At 44.4% G+C, this 20,833-nt stretch overlaps 1 protein-coding gene across 1 annotated transcript; it reads left to right on the top strand.

Moving 5' to 3' along the window:
• The first annotated feature begins 553 nt into the window (after positions 1-553).
• Positions 554-9,315, top strand: GDF2 (growth differentiation factor 2). Its single transcript, XM_054983503.1, has 2 exons — positions 554-975; positions 7,065-9,315. The coding sequence occupies exons 1-2, from the start codon at positions 636-638 to the stop codon at positions 7,979-7,981; spliced, it is 1,257 nt and encodes a 418-aa protein (XP_054839478.1). The 5' UTR covers positions 554-635; the 3' UTR covers positions 7,982-9,315.
• The last annotated feature ends 11,518 nt before the right edge of the window (positions 9,316-20,833 follow it).

Raw genomic sequence — 20,833 nt, 5'->3', positions numbered from 1 at the left:
TATCCCTATTAATTTCAGGTAGGTAGAGTTGTCATATTTGAGGGTGCCTGTTTTGATTCCTTTTAAAGTGCCAGTTAGAAGGAAGATCTATTCATTTACTCAAGAGCTGAGAATTTGGGGTAGTATATTAAGAAGTTTAGAAGATATTCATTTATTTGCCAAAAGACGAATGCTCTTCGTTTTCATGCTGGCTTTGTTTGCTGTGGGAACTAAGACAAAATTTTGACCCACCCACCCCCCGAGGCTTTTTCAAATACATCTTGTTACTGGCAAGGAAATAAGAAAGGAACCATAATTAAGCAGTGATGACCCCAAAGAGAAAGATAGATTCTTTCCTGGATGCCAAGTGCTTGCACCAGCCATATGCGTTCGTCTGATGTTTATAGAATCTTCATTAGCAAAGAGCCTGAATAGATAAGGGAAGAAATGTAACATCAATGGCTTGAGATAAGGGCAAGTGTGCAACCAATCTGCGGGACGACTCACAAGGGGCTGGAGCTGGAAAAACCCTTGGCAGACACAGTGGCCAGCCCTTGCCGTCCCCTGCTTTTGCTTCAGTCTCTCAACAGCAAGAAGTGTGGCCTCTCAGATCATCTGTGGCCCTTTCCCGTTCGGAACCATCGAACGCATGCAGGATGCACCGTTTGGGTGCCCAGTTTCTTCTGAATATCATCATCTTTCGTCTAGCGAATGGCAAACCCTTCGTAGATCAGGGCAGGTTACTAACAAGGGGAAACTCTCACGAAGCTTCTCGTGAGCTCGGGAACGTGGAAGGAGAAGCTCATTTCCGCTTCAGAGCTTTCCTGGAGAATCTGAAAGCTGATTTCCTGAGAAGCTTGAATTTGTCAGAAGTCCCTTCGCAAGAGAAGACGAAAGAGGAGCCACCTCAGTTCATGATCGATTTGTATAACAGATACACCAAGGACAAGTCTTCCAGCCCCATATCCAACATTGTGCGCAGCTTCAGCCCGGAAGGTAGGAGTTGTCTTAAATGTGTAGTTGAGGATTTCCCAGGGGGAAAGTCCTCGTCCCTTGACAATTCTAGACACCGGCCGTTTCCACACTACTTACCTTCATCCGGAACGCCGCGTGAAAAAACCACGGAAGATAGCATCTTCTCACGTGAGTTTTGCGCAACATTGCGCAAAACTCGCGCGAGAAAATGCTATCTTCCGTGGTTTTTTCATGACGTTCTGTGGCGTTCCAGATGAAGCTAAGTAGTGTGGAAACGGCCACCGTCATGAACGTTCTGTTGGCAACATTTTCTTCTGTTTCCTTATATATACTATTAAGAGATATGACCGTCTTACACATCTTTATAAGATACATTCAATGTCTGTACCAAGCTGACAGAGGAACTGGAGATTTGCCTCTCAAAATAGCTTTGGCCTCATGGAGAGGAGCGAAACAGAAAATGTAGGTGAGGAATGTGGACGAAAGCACCCAGATTTCAGGGGTTTAAATAATCTCTGCCGAGTCACAAAAGGGTGATTTGTTCTGTACTTAACTGCATCTCAGGAATCATGGAAATTCAGGTGGGAAATGTGAGCGGGAATAGCATCAACACAAGGTCCAGGGTCCCAAAGGGAAACAGAGTTGAGCCTTGTAGGTCACCAAAACAGACAGCAGGCCAGCCCTTCAGAGTTCATGTGATGGCCTGCCTATCCACAAGTCCCTTTTCAAAGTGACTAAATTTGGACGCTTGAAGAGGTCCAACATAGCAAGAGATCCTCCGTAACTCCCATCCCTTCCTCTTTCCAAGCAATACCCCCGCTTCCCAGCACTTGACTGCCATTTCCCACTGCCGCATTCTGGCCAGCTGTACCCAAGGCCTCTGCAAATATGCAGCTTGGAGGAGGGAGAGCATAAATCTCTAAGCAACCGGGCTTGGTGTTGATCTCCTTCTTCTGGGGCGTGTGTGTGCAAACAGAAAGGGCAACCAAGAAAGCAGCTCTGGCCCTTTGGCTGGTGGTGGAGAGTGCTGTCGAGTCATAGCTGACTTACGGTGACTCTAGCAGGGTTTTCAGGGCAATAGACTAACAGAGGTGGTTTGCCATTGCCTGGCTCTGCAACCCCGGTCTTTCTTGGAGGTCTCCCACCCAATTACTAACCAAGGCTGACCCTGTTTGGCTTCTGAAGCCTGACAAGATCAGGCCCTTTGGCTACCAGGTACCAATAACTGGGATGAAAGGTTTTGCTATCTGGAATGTGAAGGAGGCCAACTGATGGCCAGGCACAATGAGGGAAGATCAGGCATGATTATATTTACTTCATTAGTACCCCACTTTTGTTCTCCCTGCTGGGGACCCAAGGTTGATGTACAACATTCTCCTGTTCTCACAACAACCCTATGCAGTAGGTTGTGCTGAGAGTGACAGGGATTCGAACCCAGGCCTCCCAGATCCTAGTTGGACATTCTAACCCTTGCATCACACTGGATCTCATTGGAGATGGGATCTCAGCGATGGAGGTGGGGTAGGCTTTGGCAGAAGTATTCCTCTCCTTAGCGATGTTGGTGGATCACTTTCGAGTCAAGTTTATATGATTGTCCTGTCTGAGGTAAGAGAGAATTTTCACTCGGGTGTGATTTGAAGGTAGCCTTTCTTGTGAGGGAGGGAAAATGTTGCTTTTATGGGGGGTAGTCCTCTTGAATATCCTTGCGAATATCCTTCCGTTGAGCTTTCCACTGGTGAAGGGCCGGGCAGTATATTCCCTTTTTTGTTTGGGAGTCGGGCATAATCTGGAAGATTCTAGAATTAGAGACTCTGAGGGGAGCCTCCCTGAATTCCAGCACTTGATCCCATAGATCAGGCAGTGTAATCTGAATACTTCAGTATGTATGTAATAAGCCATCTTTGACTGCAGGAAGGAAGGGGTCTTTGCAGAGCAAATAGCCACCGTATGACTCAAGCAACTGCAAGTTTTCAGGCCCAGATTTGGGGAGGGTTCTCCTATTTTCTGCCTGTTCGTGATACAGACGGACAACTGAGTTTCAAAAGGCCTACAAGGCCTCTAAGCTTGCTTTGAGATACCCAGGTACAGGCAGACAGCAAGAAAGATACAGAATCGTTTTTAAAGATTCGTTTCTTAAACAGGGAGACGAAGAATCCCGTAGAATGTCGCGAGTGCTTGGAGGCCTCAGTCCTTCCCTGCCCTTCATGGCATGGATTGCTCCTTCCCTCCAATTCCACCCCTCAGGTAGCTCCATGGAAGTTGTGGGGACTGCTGGAAGGAGGACCCTGTCCATGCTGGGAGAGCCATGGCAGGTCCCGTGTCATCTAAGCCCATGGTACCCTGAACTCTCTGGAAAGCCACTGGGGCCCTCCAAGGCCCACCAGAGGGTGGTGTGAGTAGCCATCTGCATCTGGAGGTCCAGGCCAACAGCGGTAATGGACAACGGGGCTTGGACAGACCACCATTAAGGGGGTGGGCACACTGTTGGAGGTTAGCAGAGTTAATGCAAAGATGGCACATTGGAATTAATGAGAACAGACACACACTCCAGTGTAGCTCTGTAAGAATACTTTACTAAAGGATAAAAAAAGTTATATTGGAGAAAAATAATAAATTGTTAAACTGACTATATCTTGCTAGAAAAGTAACAGAGAGAGTAAGAAAGCAACTGAGAAAACGAGACAAAGAGCAATAAAACTTCAGTATATAGCATCACTTAATCCCCCCCCCCAATAAACAGGTTGCCCAATAGAAAATCCTAATTCTGCTTCATTATGCTTAGAGACTCTAATTTCTATGGCAAGAATCCAGATTCAAGGCCTAAGTGGTTACATGCAAATAAGTTTACTAATTAAATAACACAAAACTGTTTAACTCTTTCATGACTGAAATGGAAACACGTGCTAAAATCCCAACATACACCCAGGTGGCCACTGCAGCAGAAGCCAGCCGCTGGCTGGAGAAGGCAGTGAGTAGGGTTGCTAACTCTGGGTTGGAAAATTGCTGGAGATTTTTTGAGGAGGTAGCCTGGAGAGGACAGAGTTTGGGGAGAGGAGGGACCTCAGTGGGGTGCAATGCTATAGGGTCTGCTCTCCAAAGCATCGTTTTCTCCAGGGAAACCAATCTCTTTAGTCTGGAGTTCACGTGTAATTCCAGATCTCCAGGGCTTACCTGGAGATTGGCAAATCAAGCAGTTGGGGGCAACGATGGGCAAGCAGTGACCGGCAAGGAGCGGGGAGGCCAACAGGGAGAAGTGTGAGACAGAAAACGGAGGGAGACAGAGGAGCACAGGGAAGTGGGAGGGCGAGATTCAAAGTAACAAAGAGGTGATACAGCCAGCAGAGGAGACAGAGGAAAGCTGCATGCAGCCAGGCTGCGCTTCTGCGAGGCACGTGGTGGCCTTGGGACTGGCCCACGGGAAGGGCTTCTCTTCTTGCAGATAGACAAGCTGCCTGAGTCCTGACAGGAGCTTTCAGCCAATCCCTCTTTCTCGGCACAGTCTATCTGAATGGCTCAGCAAAGCTTCAGCATGCCCCTCTCTACGGAGGCACCCGCAGGGCCCCATCACGAAGAACTTTGTGGGGCTTAAAGCCCCAGTGATTAAAAAAATCACCCCCGTTTTTAAGAGACTATTTTGAACTTACATTAGCATTACTTCTAAATAGCTTATGTGCATTACTTCTAAATAGCATATGAATGCTCTGCTCTTCTCTGCTTTCACTCCTCTGATTCTAAGCTTCAAAGAAGCCGGAGGCATGACAGGCCTCAACCCTAAAACCTTTGCGATGATTTTCTGGCCTGTGAATCAAATTATTGCAAACCAGCACAACTCCGGTGACAAGCCGACTTCCATATAACGGCCACACCAGGATGAGCAGTTATGGAGTTCCTTCTGTCCCTGAATTTAAGCACCTGATAAAAAAATTGTCCCTTCGCTCTGCCATTCTGTAAGTAAGCTGATATGCAGGGCTTTTTTTCTGGGAAAAGAGGTGGTGGAACTCAGAGGTGGACCGCAAGATCGTACAATGACATCACTGGGTCAGCTGGAACAAGGGGGGAGTTTTTTAAAGTTTAAATCACCCTCGGCGAAAATGGCCACATGGCCAGTGGCTCCGCCCCCTGATCTCCAGACAGAGGGGAGTTTAGATTGTCTGGAGATCAGGGGGCGGGACAACCGGCCATGTGACCATTTTTAAGAGGTGCCGGAACTCCGTTCCACCGCATTCCCGCTGAAAAAAAGCCCTGCTGATACGTATGCTAAAATACCCGCAGATCTTATTAACTGCCTGCCTAGATAATCACTGAATATCTTTGAATTGATCTTAGGTTGCAATATTACTCACTGGATCCGTTGTGGGAGAAAGCATCATTTCCGTTCAATACTGACCAGCTCCAGAAGCAAGAAACTGCAAAATAATGAATAGGAGGAAGAGAGCAACTTCCTGTAATGTGTAGGGGGCGGGGGAGGGGGACTCGGAGAATAAACCCCGGGGTAAGAATAGGAGAGTATTCAGAAATGTCCTTAATTTCATCTGTAAAACAACATCTACTGGAACATGGTCCATCCAGAGCTAATTCATGATGCGGTACTCAGCTAACTGTACGCTTGTTTGGTTATTTATTTTTAATTTATTTGTGTCATTTATAGTCCACCTTTCTCACTGAGACTCGAGGCGGATTACACAATGTGAGGTTAGTACAATCGGTATCAAGGACATTTCCATAAACAATGGCAAAGGGTAAATAAATACAAGTTTACAAGGACTTAGCATTAGCGAGACTCCGATACAGAGTTGAAGAAATGCTGAAACGGAACACAATCAGTTCTAGGACTGACATTAGACAATATGAAGCACAGGTAGTACATGGGAGTACATATTTAAAGCAATGGATAACATGTAAGGCAGCATAGTCGTGAAGTCTATCAAGCTCTTCTTGGCCTTGGTCCAGCATACCTACAGGACCGCCTCCCTCCCTATGTCCCTCCATGGCAGCTTCGCTCATCTGAGCAGGGTCTCTTGCAGGTGCCAGCCTGCACAGGGGTGAAATCAACAGCAGCCCGTACACAAGCTTTCTCTGTGGTGGCTCCTACCCTGAGAAACGGCCTGCCCGAGGAGGTCAGGAGAGCCCCCACTCTCCTGGCTTTTTGCAAACAATGCAAAACCAAATTATTCAAAAAGGCTTTTTACTCAGAGAAGAGGGCGGTATTGTAGGGAGGGGGTCTCAGATGCTTCGCTAATGAGTTAGGGACCATAGACTTCACCACTATGTTGACTTACATATTATCTATTGCTTTAAATTTGTACTCCTATATACTACCTGTGTTTCATGTTCTCTAATGTCACTCTTAGAACTGATTATGTTCTGTTTCAGCAATTCTTCAACTCTGTATTGGATCCTTGCTAATGCTACGTCTTGGTAAACTTGTATTTATTTATCCTATGGCATTGTGTATGGAAATGGCCTTGATACTGATTGTGCTAATCTCACACCAAGTAATCCTCCTTGAGTCTCAGTGAGAAAAGAGGACTGTAAATGACATAAATAAATAAAAATAAATGCCTAACTCATTAGCGAAGCATCCGAGACCCTACAATACAGCCCTCCTATCTGAGTAAAAAAAAAAAAAATCGGTTTTGCAACATTTGCGGAAAGCCAGCAGAGTGGGGGCTCTCCTGACCTTCTCAGGCAGACCGTTCCACAGGGAAGGGGCCACCACAGAGAAAACCCGTGTACGGGCTGCTGTTGATTTCACCCATGTACAGGCTGGCACCTGCAAGAGACCCTGTTCAGATGAGCAAAGCTGCTGTGGAGGAATATAGACAGGGAGGCCGTCCCATAGGTATGCCGGATCAAGGCCATGAAGAGGTTTGTATGTGATAACCAATACTTTGAACTGAGCACGGTAACTGATAGATAGCCAACGGAATGACTGCAGGATGGGGTCAATTGGAGCCTCCTAGTTAACTTAGATGGGAGGCCAATGTATAGAGCATTACAATAGTCAAGCCTTGATGTTACCATAGCATGGATCTCGGTGGCCGGGTCAGCCATGTCGAGTTCTTTAATAGATAGTCCTAGTGACAGTATTTCTAATTGTTTTCTTGCAGATGTGACTTTACCGGAAATGAATTCACTTCAGAAATACATCCTGCCATTCAACGTCTCCATCCCACAGCATGAAGAAGTCTCCAGAGCTGAGCTAAGAATCCACATTGCCTGTCAGGAGAAAACAGTGTGTTTGTCTCATGTCCAAGGAAGACTGTCCGTTCATGATACTCTTGGAGGAGATGATTGGGAGCAGCCAAAAGGAACCAACTACTTCCCGGTCTCCAAAGATATCCACGAATGTGGCTGGGTGATGTTTGACGTGTCTGGCACTGTGAAAAGATGGGTCCGGATAGACAAAACGAAAGCCAGCAATCAGCTGGTCATTTCTGTGGAGAGTCACGTTCCATATGATCCCTCCTGTGAGAAGTTACGCCTCAGTGTAACGCCTGACTCCACCCATTTGCCTTTGCTTATAGTGTTCTCCAATGATAACAATAACCGAATCAAGGAGAACCACGAGGAACTCCAGGAAATGATGGCGCACGAACAGGAGAGCATTCTCCAAAATGTTGTGAAGAACCACACGGTTCACAAACATAATGCAGTGTCTGGAAATGGAATCCGTCGCCCGTCAACCAGAAGCAAACGTAGCGTTGAACTCGACCACTGTCGGAGAACCTCTCTCCGGGTGAATTTCAAAGAAATTGGATGGAATTGGATCATTGCCCCCCAAGATTACGAGGCGTTTGAATGCAAAGGGGGCTGCTTCTTCCCTCTGACCGATAACGTCACGCCAACCAAGCATGCCATCGTCCAGACACTGGTGCACTACAAGAACCCCAAGAAAGCTTCCAAAGCCTGTTGTGTCCCAACCAAACTGGATGCAATTTCCATGCTTTATAACGATGATGCTGGGACACCCACTCTGAAGTACCAATATGAGGGAATGAAAGTAGCAGAATGTGGATGCAGGTAGTAACTGTGGGGTGGGGCCTCTCTGAGAAGGGAGGGGAAGGGTCTTTCAGCTTCACTGTAAATCTGTACATTGATGAAGTCAATGCAAAGACATGCATGCAGACCTTTCCGTATGGACATTTCGTAGCATGGCACTAGTTTGTAAATATGTATTGTCGAAGGCTTTCACGGCCGGAGAACGATGGTTGTTGTGGATTTTCCAGGCTGTATCGCCGTGGTATTGGCATTGTAGTTCCTGACGTTTCGCCAGCAGCTGTGGCTGGCATCTTCAGAGGTGTAGCACCAAAAGACAGAGATCTCTCAGTGTCAAGATGTTGGCAGGTGATTTATGTCTACTCAGGGAAGGTGGGGTTGGGCTGAGTCATCCTGTAAGAGTTTCCCAGGGTGTGGGATGCTAATGGAGGGAGGCTTCACTGTATCCTGAGGAGGTTCTTTTGCATATGGATTGGTGCTTGATATGCTAATCTTCTCTGCAGGGCTATTGTAGGTTATGGAGTCTATACAGCTGCTGGCGAAACATTAGGAACTACAATTCCAAGACCATGGCGATACAGCCCGGAAAATCGACAACAACCATAGTTTGTAAATAGTTGGCAGATATCAGAGTATAAGAAGAGCTGGATTCGAAGCTCAGTTCCCAGTTCAGGCTTAATTTTAGAAATCACTATGCTTGTTCCAAACTCAAAGCAACAACAGCTTACTCCAGGGAGATTCTACTGAACAGCTCCCCTCTGTAGGGCCGTCGTGAACCTGGTCTCTTTGTACAGCAAGAATTCCTTACAGAGTGTGGCATAATTGGACTCTTTGATTGTATGAGCTATGCTCAAGATATTGGTTATGTGAGCTAACTGGTTATATGCTGTTAACAGAGATATTAAAATTCTGGGGGACACAAAGTTCTGGTTTCCTTATTTTTCTCTGAAGCCCAATAGGGGAAAAAATGGAAATGTGAGGAAACATGTGTATTTGTGTCTGTGTTATGAAATATTGGCTGTTTTCACACATCTCAACCGTCGCTCAAAATCATGCAAAACTCACGGAACGACGGCATCTTCATGGCACGATTTCCCGTCATGACTCAGTTCGTGGCACAATGACGTCAGAAATCGCGCAATGTAACGGAATCATGACGGGAAATCGCACCATGAAGATGCTGTCGTTCCGTGCGTTTTGTGCGATTTTGCGTGACGGTTAAGAGTAGATGCGAAAACGGCCATTGTCTCTTCCACAGTGATTAGTGAAATATATTAATTACGTTGCAAGTCCTTTCCCCTGGAAACATAACCTTTACATATTCTTTTTACGAACCAGTAATAAAATCTTCCTTTCTGTTTATATGTGTGTGTGTATAAAGTGCCGTCATGTCACAACTGACCTATGACTACCCCAGCAGGGGGCTTTCAAGGCAAGTGAGAAACAGAGGTGGTTTTCCATTGCCTTCCTCTGCAGAGTCTTCCTTAGTGGTCTCCCATCCCAGTACTGACCCTGCTTAGCTTCTGAGATCTGATGAGATCGGGCTATACCGAGCTGCCTTTCCTCCCTCCTTTCTGTTTACCATGACCCAAAGACAGGTTTAAGCAGGTGGTGACATGTGGCTCCAACCTGCAGGTCCCTGATCACATGTTGGGTGGAGAAAAGAGAAGGGACATAATCCACACCCACACTCACGGGTCCTCTTTACTGATAGCCCAGCGCCAGGAGTTTCAAGCAGAACTCCCTGAATGAAAACTCAGATGGTGTTGGAAATGGTGGGAGTGTGTTGTGTGTTTAGCATCTCCTTGTGTACCACCTTACCCAGCCACATTTGTGGCTCTAAATGGATCAGAACCAGGGCTTTTTTCTCGGAAAAGAGGTGGTGGAACTCAGTGGGTTGCCCTCGGAGAAAATGGTCACGTCTGGTGGCCCTGCCCCCTGATCTCCAGACAGAGGTCAATCTAAACTCCCCTCTGTCTGGAGATCAGGGGGCGGGGCCACCAGACATGTGACCATTTTCAAGAGGTTCCGGAACTCCATTCCACTGCATTCCTGCTGAAAAAAGCCCGGATCAGAACACAGATACAGTTGTAATTACAGGCTGAATGAAACCAATGAATGTATCCTTTTTGGAGCCCCAGACATCCCTATGTGAGGCAGCTGGCCATGTGTGGAGGGAATGGTGTAGCGCTCAACAGATTCTTGCCCAACCCCACCTCTCCCCTCAAGTTCAGAGTTCAAGTGACTTGAACAAGTGAAGATGGGATGGGACATAGCAGCTATGGGGACAGTGCTCATATTACCAGCTAGCTGGATACCCGTGCTTCACTATGGTATTTAACTACATTAAATAGAATTGCATACTGTTTAGAATGTGGGGGGTGAGGACCAATCAGGCTGCATATGCAAAAGACCTCTGTGTTCCAACTGTCTCAGCTGGGAGCGGGGATGAGGTATGGAATGTTGTGAGCCCCAATCTGCCCACATATGCAAATTAACTTGAAAGGCTGGCCCAGTCAGGGAAGATGACTGAGCCAGCAGTGAGCAGGGGCGCAAGCAGGCAGCAGCCTGGCAGCCACACAGGGAAGCTGTATCCCGTTGGGAAAACACATTTTACCCCTTCTGACCCCCTTAGGGGGCAAATTTCTTAAAATCCCTTCTTAGTGGCTGTTTACAACATGAAAGGAATGTTCTCCCCAAATTTCATGTTTCTAGGCCCAGGGGGTTGGGCTGGGCGACTGAGTATAGATAATGGCTGGGGTCTGTGATACACATGTGGTGGAAGTGGGCACCACTGAACTCTCCCTCTTTGCAATGGCAGCATGCCCTTACTTCATGAGTACATCAAACAGTATTCTTGTATGTGCTAACTGCTATGTGTATACATCATGTGCTCCGTATTTGTAAAGTGGTAAATAAAGCTTAGTTTTACAATGAGATATATTTCAATTTCCTCTGAAATGTCCAAACTCCATGGGTTTCAAGGATCAAGAGCAAATCGTTGAGTTCCAACCTGATAGTTTTATGCCTATCACTGATTTTTCAGCAACCCACCATAGAGTGGTAAAAAAGGGAGCAAAAGTGGAACAGAGAGGAGCAGAAAGGAAGGAGATTGAAAGCCAAAACAAGGACTCCAGGGCTGCTTCCACACACGTTGGATAATCCACTTTCAATACTCTTTAGTGAAGATTTGAGACTGATTTTCCATGTGTGGGACAAAAAATCCACTTCTAAAGGATTACGAAAGTGCATTGAAAGTGCATTATTCAACGTGTGTGGAAACGCCCAAAGTCTACAAAACTATAGGGATGCATTGCTGACCCCAAAAAGGATTTTTCCAACAAGATGTTTAAAGAATTGGGACACTTTTCCTATGAGAAAAGGCTGAAGAGTCTGGGACTTTTCCGTTCAGAAAAGAGGCAACTGAGAGACGTGACAGAGGTTTAAAAAATTATGCATCGGGTAGAGAGAGTCATCAGAGAGAACCTTTCTTTGCTCTTCCAAATTACTGGAACTCAAGGGCATCCAATGAGGATTGAGGACAGGTGGAAGTAAATAATTCTTTACTCAATGAATGATTGAAATGTGGAATTTGCTGCCAGAGGATGCTGGGACGGCCATAGTTTAAAGGAGGATGAGATGCATTCGTGAATGAAAGGTCTATTAGTAGTTACTAGCCATGGTGCCTAAAGGGAACTTCTACTTTCAGAGACAACCTCTGAGTACAAGTGCTGGGAAGGACTCAGCCTCTATGTCCTGTTGTTGGTCCTCCATGGCAACTGTGTGGCCGCCGTGTGAGACAGGACGCTGGACTAAAAGGACCACCGTCTGATCCAGCAGGGCTCTTCTTTTTTTCTTATTTTTCAAATTTTATTGTTGATTCTAAGATTTACAACATATCATACATCAGTATGTACTCCACAGCTGCACATTACACACAACAATGAGTAAACTTAGATATCTTATACTGTTAAGATAGCTAAACTTTATAGATATAAGAGTTTCAGATAGACTGGGTTTTGGGGTAGGATATCCTCTTTGGTGAAACGCTCAAGAAATGGGAGCTATTTCTCAATTAACCCAGTTGTTTTAGAGTAAATCTCAGATCGGAGAAGACCATCTGAAATCTTTTCCATTATCAGATGATCTCATATTTTCAAATCCCATGTGGATATAGTCGGAGCAAATTGCGACTTCCATTTTAGAGCAATTGCTGTTTTTGCTGCCTCTAAGAGGCTAATTATTAATTCACGTCTAATGTTTGGGATTGAAATATCTTAATAATAATAATAATAATAATAATAATAATAATAAAGGGGAAAGTGCTGCTTTCTTTAATGACACCTACAGAACTTCAAAAGATGGCGTTACTTGGAACAGCATACATATTGCTCCGATACCTGGCTGATATTTAGGTCTCTGGTGGAAGCTTGCATCAGCTTAGCAAGGACCATCAGTGATAACATGCGATCTTTATTTATTATTGATTGTGTTGTGTGAAATTTGAATAATGATAATGATTCGATTTCTAGCCTGCCCTTCCTGTAAGCTGGCTCAGGGCAGGTTACACCAATGTAGTAATACAAAACAAACCATATAAATCATAAACCACATGAATACGTTAAAACCAGAATCAGCAATAAATACATTTAAAATCCCAAGATCTTGCCAGTGATTTAGAAAAATAAGTGCAGGAAGCAATGGAATTGGATGTCCTGTTATTTGTGAAAGACTCTCGTTCCAGAATGCTTTAATATATATTCAGCTACACCAGCAGTGAGCGTAAGAACCTACCTCCCCACAATTCTTCCAACAAAGAGGCAACTGTGAAGACGTAATAATTGCTAGTTTCTTGGGGGTAAGCGGGGCTCGCCTTATGTAAATCATTCTGGATTCATACATAGAAGGGCAAGCTCGATAAAACCACAGCTTTTTAATGCATTATTTACTCCTTTTCTGTCCTAAAACGCCCAAAAGGCAAGCGTGCAGCATTGGAAGAATACGAAAATATAAAAGTTTTGTTAAAAGCCCACCAAACCAGCAGTAATAAAAAAATAAATACAGCAACCAGCCCTGAATCTCAATATTGCCACCTAGTTTTAAAAGAAAAAAGTTTTGAACCAGTCATCGAAATCGTTTCAGCAATGTAGCTAGGAGGCTTTTTCTGGGGAGGAAGTTCTACAGTTGTGGTGCCACGTCAGAAAAACCCTGGGTGAATCTGTCTCGGGCCTCCCTGAACCCTGAGCAAGACGTCTATAAAGATCGTCCTAATTCCACTCTCCGTTCCCTGTCTGTTTGGAAGTCCAAATGCTGCCAGAAGTCTCCACCCTCAACTTTTCTGAATTGTTTCCTTCTCCTGTCAGCCGGTGTCTCATCTTATCCTGCGCGTCTCTATTTTTACCTCTTTATGGCTTACACTTGAGTGATAAGAAGCACAGTTTCTAAGACGGGACTTCCTCTAAGGAACAGAATCCCTTATCACCGCACTTGGGCAAAGATTTGACCTTCTGCACTTACCTTCTGGGCATTTCCGTATGAATCTGTAGCCAAGCTTCTCAAGAGATCTACATACCATCCATTTTCCCTCAGATTTCCTCTCTCGCTCTCTCTCTTACACGCACACACACATCCAGTGATAAGTTTCCAGTGAGTAACTGCGTTGGCTTGTAGTATAACAGCAGGATTTGGGTCTAATGGCACCTAACGGCCCCCAAGATTTCCAGGGTAGAAACTTTTAAGAATCAAAGTTCCGCATCCATTGCTAAAAATTGGAAGGGGAAGAGCAGATCATATCATACACTAGGGAGTAATTCCACACTATGGATAGTCCTCCTGTACTTCTATCGTGGACAAAATAATAAAGAGGTTTTGAAAGACTATTTATTTATTTACGTCATTTATTTACGTCATTTATTTACGTCATTTATAGTCCGCCTTTCTCACTAAGACTCAAAGCGGATTACACAGTATGAGGTTAATACAATCAGTATCAAGTACATTTCAATACAATACCATAAGGTAAGTTAAAAAGACATAGCATTAGCAAGGATCCAAGACACCCTACAATACAGCCCTCCCATTTGAGTAAAAAGCCTTTTTTTAAAAAAATAATTTTTTTAATTAAGCTTTATAACATACAACAAATAGAAATCAACGATGAACATCAACTGTAACACAACAACTAATCAATAATAGTTTACAAGTTTTGAAGAATATGAACATTACAATAACTTTTAAACAAAGCATACATAATATTACCAAATATCAGAAAACTGAGTCAACGTCTGAGCAATTCTTATTTTGGGATGTAAATCATGCATGTCTATAAATTCAAGAAAAGGGAACCATTTGTCATAGAAATTAGACCTGGCAGGAAAGCGTTCAGCATTGAGGATATTGTCATCAATTTTATCCAGGATGAAATGGTCCCATATCTTAGAGAGCCACATCTCTTTAGTTGGCACTTTCTTTAGTTTCCAGACTGAAGCTATCGCTGATTTCGCTGCAACTAAAAATATTGCTATAAGATTCCTGATAGCTTTTGGGATCTGCGGAATATTCCATTGGTCTAGAAATATAATTGAAGGCGATAATGGAATATCGTAACTCATAATCTGTTTTATTACTTCCAATATTTCTTTCCAAAATGTGGCTATCCGTGGACAACCCCACCAACAATGAGAGAAGGATCCTACCTCATTGCAACCCTTCCAACACAGGGGAGAGCAAGAGGATGACATTGTAGACAATCTTTTAGGCGTCAAGTGCCACCTGTGAATAATTTTAAACGTTTGGAGTCTTATAGAAATTACTTTTGATGTAAATAGTGAAGATGACCAGATTTCCTCCCATTTTTCCTGTGTTTTTTCAGTATTGCAATCCTGATGCCATTTGGATTGGCAAGGTAAATCAGCACTTTTTAAACAAGAGAGCAGAATAGCATATATTTTAGATACCATCCCCTTTTTCTCCCTCTGTGTATAGTTTAAAATTTGTTCAAAATCAGTCAAAGGGGTACTCATAATTTTTTGAAGATTTATACTCTCTGTCATGTTTTTAATCTGCATGTAAACATACCAATGAATTTTCTTTTGCGTTTTATTTTCCAGTTCTTGTTTTGACATAATATCTTTCCCAGAAGCTATGTCTATAAGCCTATTTAGTTGCATGTCTTTGAGGACCAAGTTATAATTACTGTTTTTTCCTGGTGGAAACCATGTTTGATTGTGAAAAGAGGAGAATCTTGAAATCTTAGGAACTCCATTACATAATAACATATTTCTGTTAGCAATACTATCAGAATGGGATTTAATAAGAGATAAAAAGCCTTTTTTGAATAGTTCGGTTTTGCATCATTACAGGCTTCTGAAGTGAGCTGTTATGGGAATAGAAGTCCCTGTGGAAGTTCCTTCTATCTCCCATTTTTACCCCTAATCTCAGCTTCTGATTTAGCCTCTGATCGGTTCTTTTCCCATTAGGTGGCAGCAGATATTTCCAGTAACAGCGACCCAGCCCTCAAACAGCTGTTTGAAAGAGCCAACCCTCCTCCTTTGGTGTCATTTTGTACTACTAGGGCCTATGATTGTGTTAGGGCAGCATGCCCGGCTGAACCACTGCAAGCTGCAACCCTCGGGCTCTTGGGCGGGGGGAGGGGGGTTAAATGCAGCTCACAGAGTTCAAGGCCGTCTCTTGCAACGGCCCATTGCTCTGCAGTATGGCTCCCCCCACCTGTGAGTCCCTTCTTGATATCCAGAACAGCAACAGAGCTAGAACAATAGAAAAGAGTCCAGGAGCACCTTTAAGACTAACCAACTTTACTGTAGCATAAGCTTTCGAGAATCACAGTTGTCTTCGTCAGATGCATGGAGGGTAAGAAGAAACTGGTCAGATATGTAGGTGGAGAGGGGAGGGGGGATTGGGTCTCCAATCCAGACCCAAACAGGCCCCAAATGGCTGAGAGTCAGGTGGGCAGGGCCACCTGTCATGTGACCTCTTTGGGGAACTGCCGGAACTGCATTCCTGTGCGTTCCCCCTCAAAATCAGCCCTGCCTGACTGTATGGGAGCTAGGGTTGCCAGTCTCCAGGTGGGGCCTGCAGATCCCATGGAATTACAACTGATCTCCAGGCCATAGAGATCCATTCCCATGAAGAAAATGCTAGCCTCAAAGGGTGGACTCTGTGGCATTATACCCCACTGAAGTCCCTCCCCTCCGCAAACTCTGCCTTCCCCAGGTTCAATCCGCAAATCTCTGAGAATTTCCCAACCCAGACTGGTAACCCTAATGGGAGTCCAGCTTTATTGATGGACCTCAGTTTGTGATTTTATTTTATTTGTACTTGTAAATGTATACACTTTTTGTAATGCAGACATTATAGAGTTTCCCCTCGGAAATGAGAAAACTTCACTTTCAAAGAAGGTTTGAGTGAATAAAGAAAGCTAGAGAAGTCTGGGTGTAGGTGGGCGAGTTGCAAATAATCACACATATGCTAATCACACATATGCCCACAAAGTTTCTTTGGGGTGCAAAGGAATGGCAAAAGATAAAGGGCAGAACGAACCACAGAATCTGGTTTACAGCGAGGCACGATCAGAAAGCCATTTGTAGACTTCACGCATGTGGTTCTGTGCTATTTGTGCCTCACCTTTACGTAGTTTTTTAAAAGGTATAATATTAAAGAGGAAGGGTATGATTTGTCTTTCTAGAGCATGCACAGAGTAACCACAGTCAGCTTCCAGCCTATCTATGTTTAGCATATTCCACATCACTTGTGTGAAATTAAAATTCCCAGCTGCAGAATTTCAGGGTTGGGGGTGTCTCCAGAATGGAGTGGGCGGTGTACATTTACCATGGATAACTGTAACCTCTAGCCATTCACATCCCTCCCGGAGCTCCTGGCCTGGATATTCCCCTGTAAAGGTCATATGATTTATTTACTTCATTTATACCCATTTTTCTCCCCAATCGGAACCCAGAGCTGCTTATGAGATTGCAATATGATTCCAATATTCCCCACGCCTTCCAATGATTTTTCTGTTTACATCTTATGACCTTTTCAAAAGAGGAGATGTTCAAGGCTTAATCCAGCACTCCCTGGGCATTCAAAGTTCTCAGGTGAGGTTGTAGGAATCTGTGGAGGAAAATATACTCTGCATACATTCAGAAGCTCTTAAGTTGGTATGCTCTTGGAGACCAGAGTTCTTTCATACAAGCAATCTGTTTTCCTTCATTCCTTGTGCTTCAGTCTCCAGACAGTAATGAAATTACCAGGTGACTGATGAGGTAACACCAAGTATTTTGCAAATATATTGTGTAACCCGCCAGCCCTCATCATCATTTCAGTCACACAGAAAGAAAGAAAGAAAGAAAGAAAGAAAGAAAGAAAGAAAGAAAGAAAGAAAGAAAGAAAGAAAGAAAGAAAGAAAGAAAGAAAGAAAGAAAGGAGGGAGGGAGGGAGGGAGGGAGGGAGGGAGGGAGGGTTAAATGTTCAGTCATTTCCAGGTCTGGGAGGAAAATACAACTCAAAGCTTTTGGTCATTGATAACTTTTGGTTGGATTCATGAACAAGGAATTAAGAACTGGGATTAAGAAGTGGGAAACAACTTCAGCCCCATCTCAAATGTGTATCCGAATGTGTGTAGGGCTGGTAGATTACATAGAGCTAAGCTACAAGAGACGAATTACATGAGGACGCTCACGTGAAGGGAGTCGCAACGTTAGCCGGGAAGCTGAGTTTTAAAAGAGATCGGAAGGCTTTGTCAATGTCCCCTCTCTACAGAGCCAGCAAAGATGCTCCTCAGAGGGTTTGTTAATTTCCTCTTCTCCTCCTAGAAGGGGAAGTGAAACTGGCAGAGCCTTGGAGAGGCAAAGAAGAAATTAACAAACCCTCTGAGCAGCCATCTCCCTGGCTCTGGAGAGAGGGGAAATTGACAAAGCCTTCCAATTTCTTTTAAAACATCTTCCCGGCTACAAAGTTTACAAAGTATGTTGTTATTATCCTCACAACAAAACACCCTGTGTGGTGGGTGGGGCTGAGAGAGCTAGAAGCTGTGACTAGCCCAAGGTCACCCAGCTGGCTTCAAGGGGAGGAGTGGAGGATCAAACCCAGTTCTCCAGATTACAGTCCCACACTCTAATCATTGCCTTCCCTACTCTTCCGTGAACCTGGTTACAATAATCTCACCGAATGTGTCAATGCAATAAATCCTTCACAAAGCAAGGAAATGAAACAATGGCACTACAAGGAAATAAAACTCCACCACCACAGCTACTGCATGGTCGCAAAGCTAATGGACAGCCATTTCAGGTGGATAGTGGACGGGCAAACTGATTGGACTGTCAGCTCACAGGTGATTACAGCTGTTGGACACAGTATTGTGTACCCAGATACATGACTGCCCCCAGGAAATAACATCCTCTCGTAGTCTCTCTGCACGAGACACCTGGGTGCAAGTTTGTCAAGTGCCAGGAGACACAATGTTAGCCAAGAAGCATAGTTTTAAAAGACAGAGCCAGCAGAGATTGCTCCAGATGGGACGGATTCTCTCATAGCCGTCCTCTGCCTCTAGTGTGCCAGACGGTCTCTCCTTCCAAAGCCTTTGCCCTGCTTTCCTCACTGTTTAAAACTTTGTATTAATCGAGCCTCGGCAGGGTAAAGGCTCTGGAAGGAGAGACAGTCTGCCATGCCAGAGGCAGTGGAGGGCTGTGAGAGAATCCATCCCCTCTGGAGTGATCTCCACCGGCTCTTTCTTTTAAAACTACACTTCCCAGCTAACATTGCATCTCCCGACACGCAAAGAATACGTGTCCGATGTCTTGTGTAGAGAGACTCTCTGAGACAGCCCTAAGTCTTTAACATTGATCCTTACTAAGCTTATTAAAAATATCATATTATACCAGATGAGCCGATCTTTCCAGTTTCTTTCACTGGTCTTTAATGTTTGTAGCCCCTGAAATTATCTGGCACTTATTAAATTATGTTTACCATTTTTGTCATTATCATCACCAGCTATAAATGTCAGCTCAATATTCATTTCTCTGTCATTAGATTCACCACCCTGTGCTGGCAAATGTATGAATAATTCTCTGACTGTAACTCTACTAACCTATCAGACACTAAAATTTTACCCTCACTGAAATTATGTGAACATCTCACTGAGTGAGCAGGTAGCTTTAAAACAGATAAAGCCTTTTTGGTGGCCCTTTGGGAAAGAAACCTTTTCCTAATCCTTAGGAACGCAATTGAATCTCAGATATAGACGTCCAAGAAAGTCCCTGCAAATGCACACATTCTATTTCAGGCTGTGGCGTTTAATTTCTCTCGGCTTGAAGCATGGCCAGCCAACACCATATGTTCTGCGGCAGTATTACTAGTAAATCCTAATTACCTACAAATTATGGAGATTAAAGTCACCTCAGATTTAGCTACATTCTGGTGAGGCAGAAGTAGGCGTTCCGGTCTGATGCAAACATTCACGGTCAGCAGCGTGCGGTAATTAATGGAGGCATGGTTTTCTTCCAAACAATGGGACACATGACGAATAGGATGTGTTCGAGATCTCCAGACTCTCAAATGCAAATGAAATTCAGGGGGGAGGCCTACATGCAACCCTAAGCTGTACAGTAACATTCAAGTCCACTAGAATCTTGAAAACCAGCAAGATTTTCAGGGTATAAACTTTTGAGAACCATATCTGATGAAGGGAGCATTGACTCTCAGAAGCTAATATCCTGGAAAACTTGTTGGCCTTTAAGGTGCTACTGGACTGAATCTTGCTATTCTCCTGCAAACCAACAGGACTACGCGCCCCCCCCCCCCCAAACACCCCAAACCTTAAGACACATTTCTAAACCAACTGAAATCAATGGGCTTAGAAGGGAGCAATTCTGTTTATAATAACATTATAATATTCTATTTATATACCACTCTTCAGGACAACTTAACGCCACATTCAGAGTGGTTTACAAAGTCAATGTGATTATTATCCCCACAACAATCGCCCTGTGAGGTGGGTGGGGCTGAGAGAGCTCCTAGAAGCTGTGACTGGCCCAAGGCCACCCAGCTGGCTTCAAGCGGAAGAGTGGAGAATCAAACCTGGCTCTTCAGATTAGATTCCTGCCGCTCTTAACCAGTACACCAAACTGGCACGCACCAAATTTGCAAAGGGAAAAGAAACTGCCCAGGGATAATTTTGCATACTCTGCTGATCATGGTCAGCTGGCATATGCTCCCCTTGCCCGCTTTTGTGTCTGTACAATGGTAGTGTCTGTTTGTCTCAGTGCCAGCCAGCCCCTAAGCCTCTGCCTAGTCTCTTGATCATGCATTTCCTAAGCCCCTGAGTTACTGAATGAACAGAAAGGAGGCAAAGTGAGGGTGAGTCTGGATTTGGACACTTCAAGCTTTATATATTTCATACATTAATTTGCTTGCTGTCTCAGTATACTTATAAGGGGATATTTCATAAATAAGAGACTGGCCATTATATCCTTGCACATTTAACATGCACATTTAAAAAGTGGTCATAACGTTATGAATCGCTGGCTCTGTCTCCACTGCATCTCTGAGTCAGTGATTTGTTACAACCATTAAGTGTGCAATGAAATCTGATCCAGTGTGCAGCGGGCAGCACCAGATCATATGGGAAGGCATCGGCTTTCCCATGAACATAGCCAAATGTCCTCTCAACGTGGTCTTCTTCTCCCCTTCTCTTGCTGAGGTCCAGGAATGTTTCATAAGAGGGTTGTCACAATGCAGAATGAACCTCCAGCAGATGCCCTCGAGTTTAATTAGATTAAGGGGTTAGAGTCAGATTGAAAGGTTAGGGTTGGATTAAAGTGATATTCTGTGCTGATAATTCAGCACTGATTCACAGACAGCAGGA

This window comes from Eublepharis macularius, chromosome 6 (genome assembly GCF_028583425.1).
Source record: "Eublepharis macularius isolate TG4126 chromosome 6, MPM_Emac_v1.0, whole genome shotgun sequence".
NCBI lineage: Eukaryota > Metazoa > Chordata > Lepidosauria > Squamata > Eublepharidae > Eublepharis > Eublepharis macularius.
The sequence above is the reverse complement of the archived record's forward strand: the minus strand, read 5'-3'. Positions and strand labels throughout refer to the sequence as shown.

What these genes read in the sequence shown, in the direction of transcription:
- GDF2 (XM_054983503.1), top strand. Translation starts at nt 636, where the DNA reads ATGCACCGTTTGGGTGCCCAGTTTCTTCTGAATATCATCATCTTTCGT. An exon ending in GCGCAGCTTCAGCCCGGAAG is followed by an intron (nt 976 to 7,064) that starts GTAGGAGTTGTC and finishes GTTTTCTTGCAG; the next exon opens with ATGTGACTTTACCGGAAATG.